Source organism: Misgurnus anguillicaudatus, chromosome 10, assembly GCF_027580225.2.
Source record: "Misgurnus anguillicaudatus chromosome 10, ASM2758022v2, whole genome shotgun sequence".
Taxonomy (NCBI): Eukaryota; Metazoa; Chordata; class Actinopteri; order Cypriniformes; family Cobitidae; genus Misgurnus; species Misgurnus anguillicaudatus.
Window position 1 is genome coordinate 40,361,105 of NC_073346.2, and position 16,103 is coordinate 40,377,207.

Consider the following 16,103-nt stretch of genomic DNA (forward strand, 5'->3'; position numbering starts at 1 on the left):
TTAAAATTTTAAAAACTCATATTAAGGTTTTTGACTGGTAATGGACGTTTATGTTGTTGTTGATTCCCTTCTTCATCACTGTGCATGTGCAGCGGTTTATGACAGACAGTTTCTCACATGAGTTTCACTGTGCAATTATTCTGGCATCCGTGACATCAGTTCAAACCGAGCGGCTCTTCTGTCTGACACAAAACCTCCAGCCAGAAGTTATTAAAATGATAATAAATCCTATTACCTTTTAGAAATTGAATCTTTCAGATTCACCTGCAAAACAGGGGATACATTTATTCTCTTTCCCGATCGGGCTGAATTTAATCTGCAGTTGCAGCCCTAATTGGTGTTGCATTACAAAAGCTAAAGAGCCAGAGAGATACTGAGAGTGTGTGTGTGACTTTCCCACGCATAACTCATTTTCATTTGCATGGAGTGTGGGTCGAATCTATTATATTTTATCATTCTGATAATAATTACTCATCATATGTGAAGCAATGAAAAATTTGCATACTGTATGAATGGAAGATGTTCACCTGTAATCCAACACATCTAAAGGAGAAAACAGTTTGTGAATATTTCACATTCAGGTTAATTAAATGATTTCACAAATACAATTGAACATTCAGAATATTTGTGTTTTCGGAGCCTCAGAGATTATGGACAGATCAGCACAGAAATCTGATTCATAAATACATCCTGCACATCTTTAGTGTTTACTCATTCATTATATTGATTATACTTTTAACATGAGTACATCATGTTTAACACATTTTACCATATTGCAAGCCAAATTATCTTTAAATCATTCTCAGGGTATGATTTTTTGATATCAACGATTCAGTTTTCACTAGCAAAATGGTCTTTCTTGATATCACAAATGGGATTTCTACTAGTTACAACGTCTATTTTTGATATCAGTAATTTGATTTCTACTAGTAAAAACTTAAATTCAATGACGTGAAATGACACCTCACTCGCATAAATATCTATTCCTGATATAAAAAATTGCATTTTAACTAGTAAAAAAGTAATACTTTATCTTTAATCGCACTGTTACTAGGTAAATATAAATTCAAATTCAATTACTGATTTTAATAATTCATTTCTTACTAGTTAAAATTACTGTAGAACAGTGGTCTCCAACATGGTGGCCGCTAGTGATGCGCGAGTCCAACCCGCGGGTCCTGCTTTTATGAAATATTTGGCCCGCCCCGCACCACTGTATCTATTTTTACAACCCGCACCGCCCCGCACTTGCGACCATTAAAATAGACATACTAGGAATTTGTAATGTAAATAAAAAGAGGCTTGGAAACAGCCATTAGATTACATCGCACTGTAAACTGGCAACAACATACAGTACGCTAATGAACCATAAAAACCAGCATAGTCATATTAATATAGAGATAGGATAATGATAAACATTTGAAGAGTTTGGTTCCAAAACGCAATAAACGCCATTTATGAAAAAAATGAGTTACTGCCAGAATCAGTATTATATCAGGTCAGTATTAAAAAGTAAATTCTTAATTTTACGCAAAATCCAATATACGCAGTGTTATTCTGTCATCTTTTCTCCCTTTTTTTCCCAAAATGCAATAAACGCCACTCCCCATTTTCTACAGAATGCCATAAATCCACTCCAAAGATTACAGGGCACCATTCCACGCAATCTAAACAAACAATGGCGGCGCGCTGAGTACACAGAATCCTAGTTTTCCTCATCTACTTTGTACTTCGTGATCAACAAACAAACAAAAACAAAATAATACTTTAATAGCATTGATAAACCTGTGATGGTTTTCTGTGACGGGAAAGAAATGTAAGCCATCAACATCTAATAATTTACGCAAGAGACACTCGGGAGACGGGTGCTTGTTTGCCCGGGCCGACAGCATCAAGTTTCTATCATGATAACACATTGACCCCAGGGGATCTTATGAAAAACTTTCCATAATTTTACTCAAAGTCAACGAAAATCGAGCAGGACCAAATTTTACAGCTGATAATTGTGAAAAACGTTAAGGGACGACGTCCCAAGTATAACGCAATGACAGTGATCTTAATATGACAAAGTTAGTGTTTTGATCATTAATGTTTATATTTTTAATTAGTGTGTACAACTAGTCAACTAAATGAATATAACATGGCAAAGATGAATGCACATTTATATATAGGCTATTGATTCAATAGATTTATAGCATTTTGAATAAAAACTTGTCATGGATTTATTGCATTTTGAGGAAAAAATAATCAGTTTTTATAATAAATCTTTGAAAATCAAGTTATGGATTTGAATTTTTTATGTTTTTATAACCTAAAGATGCTATGTGAAAGTTTGTAACAGAAAATAGTGGTTTTCATTGTGTCACTTTCTTGGTATAGAAAACACGTTTTTACCAAAATTTGTCAAAATGGATTTATTGCGTTTTGGAACCAAACTCTTCATTTTAAACATTTATAAAGCAGTGTTTGTATTTTCTATTCACAAATTCCCTACCTTAATTTCCTCCACAGATCGTCTTTCATCTTTTATTTCTGAGTTTGTTTTGTTGTTGTGGCTGGCAGCGGGAGCTATTTGGCACTTCCGTGACATGAGGCCAAAGGTTAGGGGATATCAAGTTACGTTGCGCAAGTTACGTTGTCAATTTAACCTTATCAAATAACCTAATAAAATATAAAAATATATATTCCCAAATATTTAATATATGCTACAGGGAATTAGATGCAACATAAATGTTTTTTTATTTGATTTTTAATGACCCGCCCCGTAATAAAGTTACAATTTCTTTACCCGCCCCGACCCGCGGGCTACCAGCGGGGCCCGTGGGTTACGAGACGACCCGCGCATCACTAGTGCCCGCCCCCAAAGCACATTCTATTAATAGCCTCAATTTTATATTTATCTATTAAATGTTTTTTTATTAGCTTGGCTTCTTTCATGTATATTAAAATTTTTAAACAATGATGAAACATATGAAGAGTTTTGTTGCAAAACGAGATAACCACGTTTTTTTTATTGTTCAGAAATCTCGTTTTTAGGTTGTGCATTAATTTCAATGCAACTGCAGTTGGTTTGTTTTGATTTAAACCTTCATAACTTAAAAATACAGCTAAGTATCACCATAAAACAAAATAATAACATGATAACATAATATTAAACATGTTTTGACAAAAATGTTAAAAATGGATTTATCTCGTTTTGCAACGAAACTCTTCATATAAACAACAACAACAACAAAAAAAAATCAGCAAGTAAAACAAAAATGTTTTGAGTAGACAATATCAAAAAGTTCATCCAGTATCATACAGATTGTTTTAAAAAAAGGTTGGAGACATACTCTAGAAATGATAAAGAATGAAATCATTGTTGATATCAAGAATTTTTTGTTTTACTAATAGAAATGTAATTTCTGATATCAAAGAAAGATATTGTTAATACAAGAAATTAAATTCATATCAAATTTTTTAATTTTTAAAAATGCCATATCATGAGAACGAACAAATGCTAAAATGGCTTGCCATAATACTGTATTTCTTTTGTTTTTTGTGCCTCTGGGGGGGGGGTGTTTGACCTGTATCATACTGTGATTTTCTCTCTTATTTTCACAGCATCATGTGTCTATCGGAGGTCTTGGTGACAGTTTTTATGAGTACCTCATTAAATCCTACTTGATGTCAGACAAGACCGATGAAGAAGCGAAGAGGATGTACTACAGTGCTATGGAGGTACAGTACAAACATTAATTACTCATTCACACACATTAAAAAAATATCTCCTGGACAAACTTTTATTTGTGTTGACTTCAGGTACGTTGTGAATGTTTATCAGTGCAAATACAGTACGTTCTTAAATCTTCTTTGGCAAGAAGGGAAGATGCTAAACAAAGATGATGCAAAAACAAACAGTTATTTGTTATCGATACAGATACATACTGTAGGTGATGGTCTGTTCTGGTTGGTGCTTTTCTAAAGAGACACTGAAACAACAGATGTTTAACAGATTTATACACCTTCAGCTGCAGAAGTCTCAATAGATTCACAATGAAGCTTGACTTGAATTCACGCACAGCAGACTGAAAACATCTGAAGTATAAGCGTCAGTACCTCAGGCAATATGTGCATGTTATTCTGTCTTTATATGTGCATAGATTTCAGGTTTATTGAAATCCAGCATCGCCCTGATACCAAGGCACTACTAAAACAAACCAGAGCTTACAGATGTTTCTTATAGAGGCACACATAGCATTCAATGATCCATGAACAATACTGTGTTTGAACTTCAAGTGTGTTTGAATGCTGCAGCTATAACGGCGTGCCGTACGGTCTGTCAGCTTTACTGCGATCAAAGAGACGTTCAAATGCAAACGAGTATTGTTTAAGGATTTACTGTTTAGTTTGATGACACTAAACGAATCATTAATACCATCATTAAACAACCAAACCGAGAACCATGAAAGTGTTTATAGTTTTCTTCACTAATGGGACGGTCGCTGTTATGGATGTAATTTGAATCATTAGATGAATCCATCAACCAAATAAAAATATAATGCATAGATGCACCGAAAAGCAGCAGTGAGTCTTTCTGTTCGCTGTGTAATATATTTACCGGGGTTATTTTCCAATCTCAGGCCATCGAGACTAACCTGGTACAGAAGTCTCCGGGCGGGTTAACATACGTGGCAGAGTGGAGGGGCGGCATCCTCGACCACAAGATGGGTCATCTGGCCTGTTTCTCAGGTGGGATGATCGGCATCGGTGCTGATGATGGACCTCAGGAGAAGAAACAACATTACCTGGACCTGGCAGCTGAGATCACTCACACCTGTCACGAGTCTTACAGTCGCACAGGTACATGCAGTCACAAACAGACTTTATATCATTATTTGATCTTAATCCTCATGCTAAGTGTTGTACAAATGATTAGCGAGAGTATTGTGTCATTAGCAACATCCTGATGTCAAACGCTGTTAAAATCAACATGTTAAGTGTTATATGTGTGGAGCAGATGTTGAAACCTTGTAATGTAGAGCGATGTTGAGTTATATTTGAAGAGTTTCGTTGCAAGACGAGATAAATCCATTTTTTTACATTTTTGACAAAACATGTTTAATATTATGTTATCATGTTATTATTTTGTTTTATGGTGCTACTTAGCTGTATTTTTTAAGTTATGAAGGTTTAAATCAAAACAAACCAACTGCAGTTGCATTGGAATGCACAACCAAAAAACGAGATTTCTGAACAATTAAAAAAACGGTGGTTATCTCGTTTTGCAACGAAACTCTTCATTTGTTTTAACAAGATTGAGCACTGCAATGCTTTGGACAATGCAACACTCAATATGGCCGCTCTGGTGACGGAAGTCCCGCCTTTGAGTTAAAATAGCCATTCGTCAGTCGATAAAGATTCTCTGGGGGAGGAGCTCTGTACAGAGTCACGTGAGGCCATGGGCGAGGCTAAAAATGTGCTCAGCACCCCTAAAACTTGGGAGTAAGAAATGTTGTTCTAAAATTTTTGTTCGTCTTTGATAAGGTTAAATAATGTCCAAAACATATTCCGTAGTTTGTGGTTTAAAATGTACATGTTAAGGATGAAAATGAAAACCTCCCCGCTTAGCAAATGGTGTCATCCTCTTATTCTACTTCACTGTACCTGCATCGCTGTCATCCAGCGCGAAACACACGCAGAGTGAGAATTCCGTTATGTAGTATTTTTGTTCAAATCTTACAAAATGTTCACGTTATGTTTAAAATGAGCGAGTACATCATGAATCAGTCTTTCAAGATGTGTTTTTGTCTTATCCTGAATCACCATGGTACACCTATAATAAGTGTTTATTTTCGGACTATTTCAGTCCGGCGGATCACAGCCGCTGCGGAGGTGCACAGTACCTGTGTGACCCTTCCATTGGCTTAAACGGAGAGAAGTAGCGCAGGTTACAATGTTCTTCCGCAAGACGCATGCAGTTTTGTGCGTTCCAGTGTAGTTGCTTACATGTGTCTCTCTTGTTAAAGTTTATCGTATGGTATTAGCGACTTCTCTAAGTGGACTTCCCTAATGGTACGTTTACACCAAATTTGAATGAAAGTGAAATTTTTTTACGGTTGAACATTTAGACTTAACTCGCTTAATTTGCACGTGAAATTTCAATAGGTATATTTATAGCTCAAATCGAGTAAAGAGTTTTTTGTGTTTTTTACAACTTACCAGATTGTCCAATCTCCTCACTCACTTTCTTCCAAGCAAGATCCTTTTATTCCTGTATCTGTAAAAGTACGAAGATGTTTCCACATACAGCGAAGATGATTTTGTCCTCCATTGTTGTTTCGTATTTCTGCCTCAGCTGGCTGCGTCATAATCACATCACTACTAGAACAAGCTCATGATTGGTTTATGCCGTGCAAATATCCTCCAAAGTTCAGATTTTTCAACCTGCGCGAATCACACGCATGTCAACCGCCCAAAGCGCTCAATTCACACTGCGTTATTTACGTGAATTGCTTCATTTGCGCCACCTCATTCGCGCATATTATGCCACATGATGTCATTTGCGCAAATTATGCCACATGATGTCTATCGCGTCGTTGCATTGACTTAACATGTAAATTTCTCGTGCTTAACGCTTCATTCATATCCAGAGCCGGCGGCAGACCATAACTAACAGGGGGGGACTCGGCTTCCAACGGGGGGCATGCAATAGCAACAATAACTTGCAAAAACAAGACATTAAAACAACAAATACAGCAAGCACACACTCATACAACTAGTACAGACTGTCAGCTCATTTCCCGTATAAAGTGCAAAAGACCACAAACTATGCGCAAAACTATTGAACTTCGACCGCGGCGTGAGCGCAAGCTGAGCTCCGCTGCGCTCGCGCTTGGCTCGACGCAACAACAAACCGCCGCCCTCGCGCGGCGCAAGCCATTGAAATGAATGGGTTTCAAAGCGCAGCGCACACCGCGTCCTAGCTTTAAAAAAGCCGCTTTACCATAATCACGTCGTAATGCTGTTAACGGTCTATAGCCACACTTCACATTTAAGCTTACGTAATTTAAAACAACGCTAACTTAGCTTTAAAATAGCTGAAGACGGCGTGTAAGAACATTAAACTTCCTTAAAACAGTGTCCTGTAGATTTGTAAATTCCACCTCGACCTCTAATCTCTGAGTTTGAGCCAGTCTGTGTTTGCATGAAGATGAAGCAGGCGGTGCTGGTTCATTGTAAATGTTCTAATATCCATATTTTACACGATCCTTAAAATGCTGTGAAAAAACACGTTGCTAGTATCAAGTCACAAATATGCTAAAGACGTAAGACGGGTGAGACGCGGCAATACATCCAATCAGAGAAACTGGTCTATTTTAATTAAAGAAAACATATATCAACTATATTTTCCTCATTTGATTACATTACAAGTCATGAAACATTCAATGTTTAATTTATTTTAATTATTCTTGATATATATTAAAGTAATAAAAAACTTTGTAGGGGGGCACAACAACCTGTTCGGGGGGCACTGCCCGCGAATGCCCCCCCTTGACGCCGGCCCTGTTCATATCTGGTGTGAATGCACCATAAGAGTGTTGCACGATGATTGTGATGCTCCCTATCAAGGCATTAGGAAGCAAGACAGCCGGCCATATTTTACAACAGTGTGATTGTCTCCTGCATTAGGCAAGATAACAGATAAAGTCAAAACAGAGTTTAACCTGGTTGTAAAACAAAATTCAGTAAATGTGATGTTGTTTGTTGTTTTCTTAGTACGTGATGTTAAAAAAAGCTTCATTTTGATTTTAAAGAAAGGAGAGACTTCCCTGAAATATTGCTTGTGTCTTATCCTCAGCATGCTTCTAGTTGACCCGTCATACAGAAAATCCAATCTGTTTCCTCTCAGACAGAGGAAGGTCATTACTTTTACAGATAATCAGAGTCTTTCAACAGATACAGACATTAAACTGTGCCGGTCAAAACAGATTTAGGTGCTAGAACAGATCAAATGCTTCATAATGATCTTGTTTAATGTCATCTTTTCTGATTATGTATCTGACTTAAAATGTAATCAGTTTCAATATTTGTACACAGTTATATATGAGGTATTTAAAGCTTGTGTATATTATTGTTTTATTGTGACAGGTTGCACTTTGGCAGTTTTGAATGATTTTGAAATGATCTAAATGATCTTGCTTTAATAAATCACTTTAAATCTTTGATCTGATAAATATCAAACCCCACCGTCGACTGAAACTCGGACAGGCTGTTGTATCAAACAGATACGTTTTGCAGTATTAATGTGGACAATAACTGCTTCTCTATGGGGTCTCTTCAGGCCCAATGGCATCAATGCATCATCCACTAATCACAAAACAAACACCAGGCCACACATTAATACAACAGACAATACAGTACTGTAAAATATTACTCCAGACTGAAGTAGTGTAATATTGCAAAAAGAGAGACTCAGACAAAACAAACCAAAATCAGTATGCAAATGAAGATGTTTATTCAAAAAATAGACTCGGACCGGGTGCAATTTTACATTTGAGGGGCATAATGGGATACATTTTGTTTTGCTGCATTATATTCTGCTTCTAAAAGCATTGCGTTTTCATAAAAGACAACCACACAGACACAGACTGGCTTGTGTTCATAGCTTGCAGTTGTGTATACACAAACATAAACACAACACACACACATAAATGCTGTTTTCTTTTCATAACCACAAGATTTTTCATTGCCGCGAGCAATGTAAATGTTATATCACGTGTTTAGGAGTTACAAATGGACTTTTCTTTATCAGGTATCTGTATGTCACACCTGAAGCCCCTTCAATGAATATTTCCCACTTTAATTCTTCTGTGCTCAGAGTTTGCATCGACTTTCAGCGAGTTTAGGGATTTGAATTGTTTCCAAACTTTATTTATAGTTATTATAATTAAACACAGGAAGCTTTTTGTGGACCTCAAAATCCGTTTTAATCAGTAGTTTACAAAATATTCATATGCATCCCATTAAACAAGCTACATTTAAAATATTAAAAGCCCATTTGAACATTTAGGAAAAAGCATAAACCTCAATGAGCATTTTTTATTATCGGACACTTTGGCTTAACATAAGTGAAGGAAATGCTGGTGGTGAATTGATGCTTTATGATGATGATTGAAGCATATGAAGACCAGGAACAATATGCACTAAATGGATTTCATGTTTAAATGTGTTTCTTTATTAACAGCCACTAAACTCGGACCAGAAGCGTTTCGCTTTGACGCAGGAGCAGAAGCGACAGCGACACGACTGAGTGACCGTTATTACATCCTGAGACCAGAGGTCATTGAGAGTTACATGTACATGTGGCGTCTGACCCATGACCCCAAATACAGAGAGTGGGGATGGGAGGCTGTGGAGGTTTGTGAGACTCACATTATATTATACTGTTCTTTACATTTTTGGCAAGTTTCCGCACTTTTATACCGCAACTTCTTGTCTTACACTAACCATGTGACGCGCCAGCGCGACCTTATGTAATGCGTAATCACGTCACACATGACGTATGTTAAACTATCGTTCCAGTGTTTACAAGTGTGGAGAAAGGGGACGTTTATACGTGAAATGATACTAATTAATGTCTTTGTGTCAGTTTATTACTTAAATTGATCCACAAGTTTACGTTTCACATATGTAATCCGTGACCTTTCGACATCATTACGCATTACGTCGTGCTGGCACGCCACATGGCTGGTGCAAGACAAGAAGTTGTGGTTTAAAAATACATATATTTATTTTTTATTGACAACAATGATGATGGTTTCGCTAGATAAGACCCTTATGCCTCATTTGGGATCGTTTAGAGCAATTTGAAGCTGCAGTGAAACTGTAAACTGTTGAGGTCCAATAAAGTCTAATAAATTGAGAAAAATTCTAAAAAGTTTTCCTCAAAAACTTAATTTCTTCTCGACTGAACAAAGAAAGACATAAACATTTTGGATTACATGGGGGTGAGTAAATTATTGGGATCTTTTTAAGAAAGCGGAGTAATCCTTTAAGACATAATCCATTTTTTGGTCCAGGCCAGGGTCACAAATGTGATCATAATGCTTAAATAATTTTGTTTGAGAAGGTCACTTAACTATAAAGAGATAATTTGTTCCAACCTCAGAGTGGTTTTATGTAAAGGTTAACAATATTTTTGTTTTTAAGGCAGATGTTGAAAAAAGCAATGTGACCAATTGGCTGACAAGCAGAAAATTAGCTAAACCAAATCAACATTAATTGTGCGTAATATTTATAAATATAACTTTTTAAATACTTAAAAAAAATAAGAAGATATACTGCGAATCTAAAACCTCATGGGACGGTTTCAATAAGACTGTGCTGCATGCCAGAGTGTTGTTGTTGTTGTGTGTAACACAACCTAACATAACAGGAAAAAGTGGGAATTTTATTGTCTGTTAAACATTGGCTTTACATATAAGTGTCTCTTCATTAGGAACAACTAATTTAAGGTACGGGCAGATTCATTGGCCGATTAAAAAAAAATATTGGCTGATGCTGATAATAAAAAAATCCGACGTGTTAGTTAGTGGGTACAGAAGGTTGAGCGCATGCACATTTCTAAAACAAGCTAATGATTTGATCTCTAATTATAGTATAGATGTTTACCTTTATTCCAGGTTAATAATCTTTGTTTGCTTTGACGTGTTTTATTCAGTGCTCAGAAATAGGAGTATATCCTTTATGCAACTTATTAATGACATAAGCAATTGTCTTGTTTTAAATGTCTTCACAGGCATTAGAGAAACACTGCCGGGTTGATGCGGGTTTCTCGGGTATCAGAGACGTCTACGCCTCTACAGTCAGTCATGACAATATGCAGCAGAGCTTCTTTCTATCTGAGACCCTCAAGTAAGAGAAATACAATGCTTGTGATTATTAATATCTGAAAGTGATGTTACATCTTTCTTGATCTGACCATCATGTGATGAATTTTCTGGAAGAAGAAATGTGATAATAGTTAACAGCTATGTCCTCATATGATCACAGATACCTGTACCTGCTGTTTTCGGACGACGATCTGTTGCCCTTTGAGGATTGGGTGTTTAATACAGAAGCTCACCCGCTGCCCGTCATACGCAAGAGCTGTCAACTGGAGCACAACACCAGACAGACGTCTTTGGAGTAATATTTACCATTCCACACATGTAAACACACACACACATCTAAATGCTGGGCCACGACCTTACGGGCCCTAACGTGAACTATCAGATCTTTTACTGTAAAGGATCTGCTCCTCTATACGCTGTGATTGTATATCTCTGAGCCGCGACACCGGCTTTATTTTCCTGTGGACAATCAGTGACACGTGACTGTCGTGAGAAGAGAACGTTGTTTTCTTTGCTTCTTTCCTCCGTGAGGAAAACAAACAAACGTGCGGTCCTGGAGCCGCGGAGGGTCATGCTGAGCGACAGAAAACCACTTTTCTTCACATCCCACCTGTAATTTATCTTTTCTTTCATCCTTTCATTGTGTATTCGGTTCTTGCCTTCTTCTGCCAAAGCCTTTAGCATCTTTATTTCATTTTCTCTCCCAGCGTTTTTCAGTTTTTTATGTCTAATTTTGTGGTATGATTCGTTTTTAGAGGCAATGAAAGAACAGAATTGAGAAAAGTTTCCTTTGAAAAATGTGAGTATGAAAGGTGAATTGAAATGTAAGTTTGGTTTAAACAGGAAGCTGATCATAACAAACACAAACACATTTACGGCATGTGACCAATAGAGCTGAGATGTAGGTAAATATTGCTCTTTGTTACTGTAAAACATTGTTAAAGACAGCTTAAACCAGAATTTTGCTGTGTTTTCATTAATACTTTAAACATTTTGAATCTTTTTTGCCATTGACGAGTTATCTCGTCAAATAAGAGAAAACGCTTCGCTGCCAATGACGAGTTTTTACGGCAATCAATATTTCTGCTATTATCCATTATGTTTCATTCTTATGCTGCGTTTACACCAGCCGCAGTAGAGGCAGCAAGCGCGGGTGATTTGCATGTTAAGTCAATGCAAAGACGCAATTACACGCAGATTATTATCCTACGGCGCGGTACACGTGGTAAGCGTGGCGCGAATGGTGCGGAACGTGTGACGCGGATGGGTGTTCCGTGCGAATTGAGCTTCGCCGTGTTTACCAATCAGGACCTTGCTGTAACGTGATTACAGGAAGCGAGCGGAGTGGCGGAGTCTCAGCAGAGTCGCAGAAGCCCCTCCCATGACGCAAATTTCCGCGTGAATTTCTCGAATGACTAAAATTGACTAGAATGTCTCAAATGTTCAAGCGTCCAACTACGTGGGAATAGCGCGTTTTTGCCGCCTGTACCGCGGCTGGTGTAAACGCAACATTACACAACTTATAAAACACTGAAGCATCCACTGATCCAAAAACAGTAAAAAAAAACTCAATTTATGTTTTGTTCATTGCTCTGAAACTGATCTCTATCAAAAGTTCTTTACAAAAATTTTTGCTTTAAATTTAATACTTTTTTTATTATTTGAAAGCAGAGGCTCTTTAATTTGATATATTGTATGTTTATATAGAAGAAAATCACAAAAAAAATGGTGGCGCTGTGGCATGCAACTGTTTTAAAAAACGCTGGCGGGGAAAGAGTTAAATACTTTTGCTAATATGATTACTCATCATTAGTGAAAAGTACTGTAATGATAACCCCCAAAAATCAAACAGAAATTCTGTGTTAAGTCTGCAGATTCAATCTGGCAACCCTGTTGAGATGAAATATTACAAAATGAATTTATTCCTCAAAGCCAATTCACATCCAGAAACGAGTTATTTTATTGATGGCGTTCAGCTCTACTGGCCACAGTCATCATCAAACATCAGTGAATGTACAGAGGTTTCATTAATGAATGAATGTGTGTGTGATTCATTACTTATTTTCTCTCTCTTTTCAAATTTTTATAAAAGATTTGTTCTTTTTATTTTTCTCAGGTGTTTCTGTAAAAGTTTTGATTGCAGTTATTTGCACTATTAATTATCCTAGTGCTTATCATTGATCGTTTTTACGTCTTCTGTCTCTCATTGATGAATATTTTCAAATAATGGTGAAAGATATGTGCGACTTTATACATTTAAAATGAGTGCACAAACTTTGTATGTGTCTTTCTTTCCAACACAAACACGTTTTAAATTGTTTGCATTTCTGCAGCGACGTCAGTCTTTTCTCAGCCTCCTCACATGATCTTATAAAACTGCTGTCAGCACATTTACACTGAGATGAGCGCCATTTTACATCATTAAAATACTGCACAGGGTTCATAGGAATTTAATAGGAATTGGAATTATTTTTACACGAATCAAGACACAGAACTGTGAGATTTGTTTGTAAAACTGTGAAATAACTCAACATAAGAATAACACGAAAAAGATCTTTAAATTGGGTAACCCTATCATGAATAAATACAGCATAAGCCTTGAAGTTTTATGCCTGTAGCATTATTGTCAAAACATTTGATTGGTTGAAAAAATAATGTTAACACTTTACACTAATTTTTCATTTCTAAACATTACTTAAAGTCTGATAGTAAATGTGTTCTCAGTTTGTGACACCATAAAAATGTGAATATTAATCACCCAGCTAAATGTGAATGATAAAAAACTTTAAAGTTGTTATTAACAATCGCTGGGGGCGTGTCCGTTGAAACCACGCCCACTCCTGGGAAAGCTGCCTGTCTCTCTCATCTTTTAAATACAGCTACAACCTGAATGGATGCTCACGTTGCGATTGTGTTAGGGGCGGGGCCATGCTGCTCGTTGGCTCCAGTGCATCATGGAGCCACCATTTCTAAAATGACTCTACACAGACTTTAATAAACTAACAATTATTTGCACATTTATATACACATTTTCCCACTTTCGGACATTGGGTGATGGTTGGATAACAGCCGATGATCAGGGCAGATTATAGACAATCAAAACTCAAAAATGCTGTGTGATTATTTTGAATGGTCACAATTACAACATTGCAGTTTGTACTTTTAGGATTTCACAACATAAATACTAAAAACTACCGGCATCTATGGGTATCGGCAAATGTCATTCTAAGTAATTGAATATCGGTACCGCCTCAGAAATTTTGTATTGATGCATCCCTAAAAATAATCTATTTTTCTTATTTAAAGGAATCAGATATTTTCTATTAAATGAACATTATAGTGGTAGGGTTTACTGTATATAATCTACCCAGTCTCACAAGGTTTCCTGATATAATTTTTTTTTTATTTTTTGTGATATTTTCACGAATTTCCACGTTTTTCGTGATCGTATAACAATTTTTTTGTTTTTGTGTGATTATGGTTACTCAACTGCTTTTTCCCATTTTCCAAACCATTGTCGCTTTGGTTTAGGGTTAGATTTGGTGCTTGCATTAAAATGTCACTTTGTGTGTTGGTTTATACTATTTTTATTTTTTTAAAATGTATATGTCGCCTGGTTAGAGTTAGAGTTAGAGTTGGGTTTGGGTAAGGATGTCATTTTATGTAAATTTAACCCTTAACCGAAGCGACAATGGTAATAGAATAGGACAAAACAGTTGAGTAACCAATACGTGATAATCACATGAAAACAGACATTCGTTATACGATCACGAAAAAACGCGGAAATTCGCGAAAATTTTTGTGACTATATAACGAAATTTTGTGATACTGGGTTGATATAATATATGAATGCCAACAGTGTTCAATGGATCATTCCCTAAACAGAATGAATGAGATACTGAATCTGCAGTGGAAACATTTTGTTTTGGTGGTATCTATTGGACGTTACATATGGTAGAAGTAGGTAATGTGACTGGAGGTGAAAGGTTAAAAGAGAGATTTGTCATGTCACTTAAAAAACTGAAAGTCATACATGTATTAAAGGTTGGGAAAGTTATTACTTTTAATTAAAATTCACAACGCAATGAATAATTCGCAGTGAGCCCATGAACTCCAATTTCAAATCTTCAGTTCATTTAGTACGGTGGCCGGGAAGTGCGAAACAAAACAGCAAAACATTCAAAATAAAATAAACCCAACAAACATCAACCTCTCATTCCAGCCGTCTGCAGGTGTATGGATGAGGAATAGTGTTTTAAAAAGAAAATAAGCTAAAACCCTGCTGAAAAAAAAACAGCATAGACCAGCATAATTTCCTTGCTGGTTTGTTGCTGGTTTAGCTGGTGGTCACCAGAAAACCAGCACTAAAACACAACATATGCTGGTCTTGCTGGTATGCTGTTTTTTTCAGCAGGGAATGCTGTTCTGCGTTTGCAAAGTTGATTGGTTAAAACACATTTAGTTATTTTCTCCACCCACATCATCACAATGATGTCATCTGAATCTAGAAAGTTAAGTTTATGTAAGTTTTTTATTAGATTATAAAGACTAATTATTTCCGCCCTTTGAAATGACGTGTACCATACATCATTCAGCTAGATCAGAAAGGGATACAGAAAGTAAATTGGGTCGTTTTTTATTTTAAGTTGACTTTAAAGACATCAAAAGCTCATTAGATGAAGTAACAGGTAAGAGTTTAAAGGCTGTGGATGAATAAACAACACATTGATTATTTACAGCGTTGTAAATTTAAGAGTGATGATGTCTGCGTGGTTTTTGGCTCACAGGAACTTTACACCGTTAGTTGATGGATGACATTTCCATGATGCTTTCAGTAATTGTCAGATAAAGTAATGCGATGATACTGTTCTCTAAAATTATTACACTACACACACATTAAAGTTGTATATTATATTAATTCTGGGACTATGATTGATGAAATCTGATTTTATTCTTTCTGTTTACTCTTCTCACCATTTATTTAGTTATCACAGTTATGTTATGGTGCTTTCCACTGCATAGTATCACACACTTTTGGGGGGGGTCCTCTGTGTACAGTAACTAGTAATGATACCACCTCGGTTGAGGTTCCAAGCGAGCCGTATCGTTACTAAAATGTAACGTGCAGATCACAGATTATTATATATATTATAAGTGATGTCTGCTCTTTGATGTGTTCCAAAACTTTTCTTAGCAGTGAATAACAAATCTATAGCAAGTCTATAA

At 36.4% G+C, this 16,103-nt stretch overlaps 1 protein-coding gene across 2 annotated transcripts in view; it reads left to right on the forward strand.

Annotated features, from left to right (window-relative positions):
* Positions 1–13,152, forward strand: part of LOC129448864 (mannosyl-oligosaccharide 1,2-alpha-mannosidase IA) — a 235,895-nt gene extending 222,743 nt beyond the window's left edge. For both annotated transcript variants that reach the window (XM_073872613.1, XM_073872614.1), the window contains exons 8-12: positions 3,603–3,723; positions 4,626–4,845; positions 9,230–9,402; positions 10,784–10,899; positions 11,038–13,152. In XM_073872613.1, the coding sequence (XP_073728714.1) occupies positions 3,603–3,723; positions 4,626–4,845; positions 9,230–9,402; positions 10,784–10,899; positions 11,038–11,176 (769 nt within the window). In that variant the 3' untranslated portion in view covers positions 11,177–13,152. The remainder of the gene's footprint in view (positions 1–3,602; positions 3,724–4,625; positions 4,846–9,229; positions 9,403–10,783; positions 10,900–11,037) is intronic.
* Positions 13,153–16,103: the final 2,951 nt, after the last annotated feature.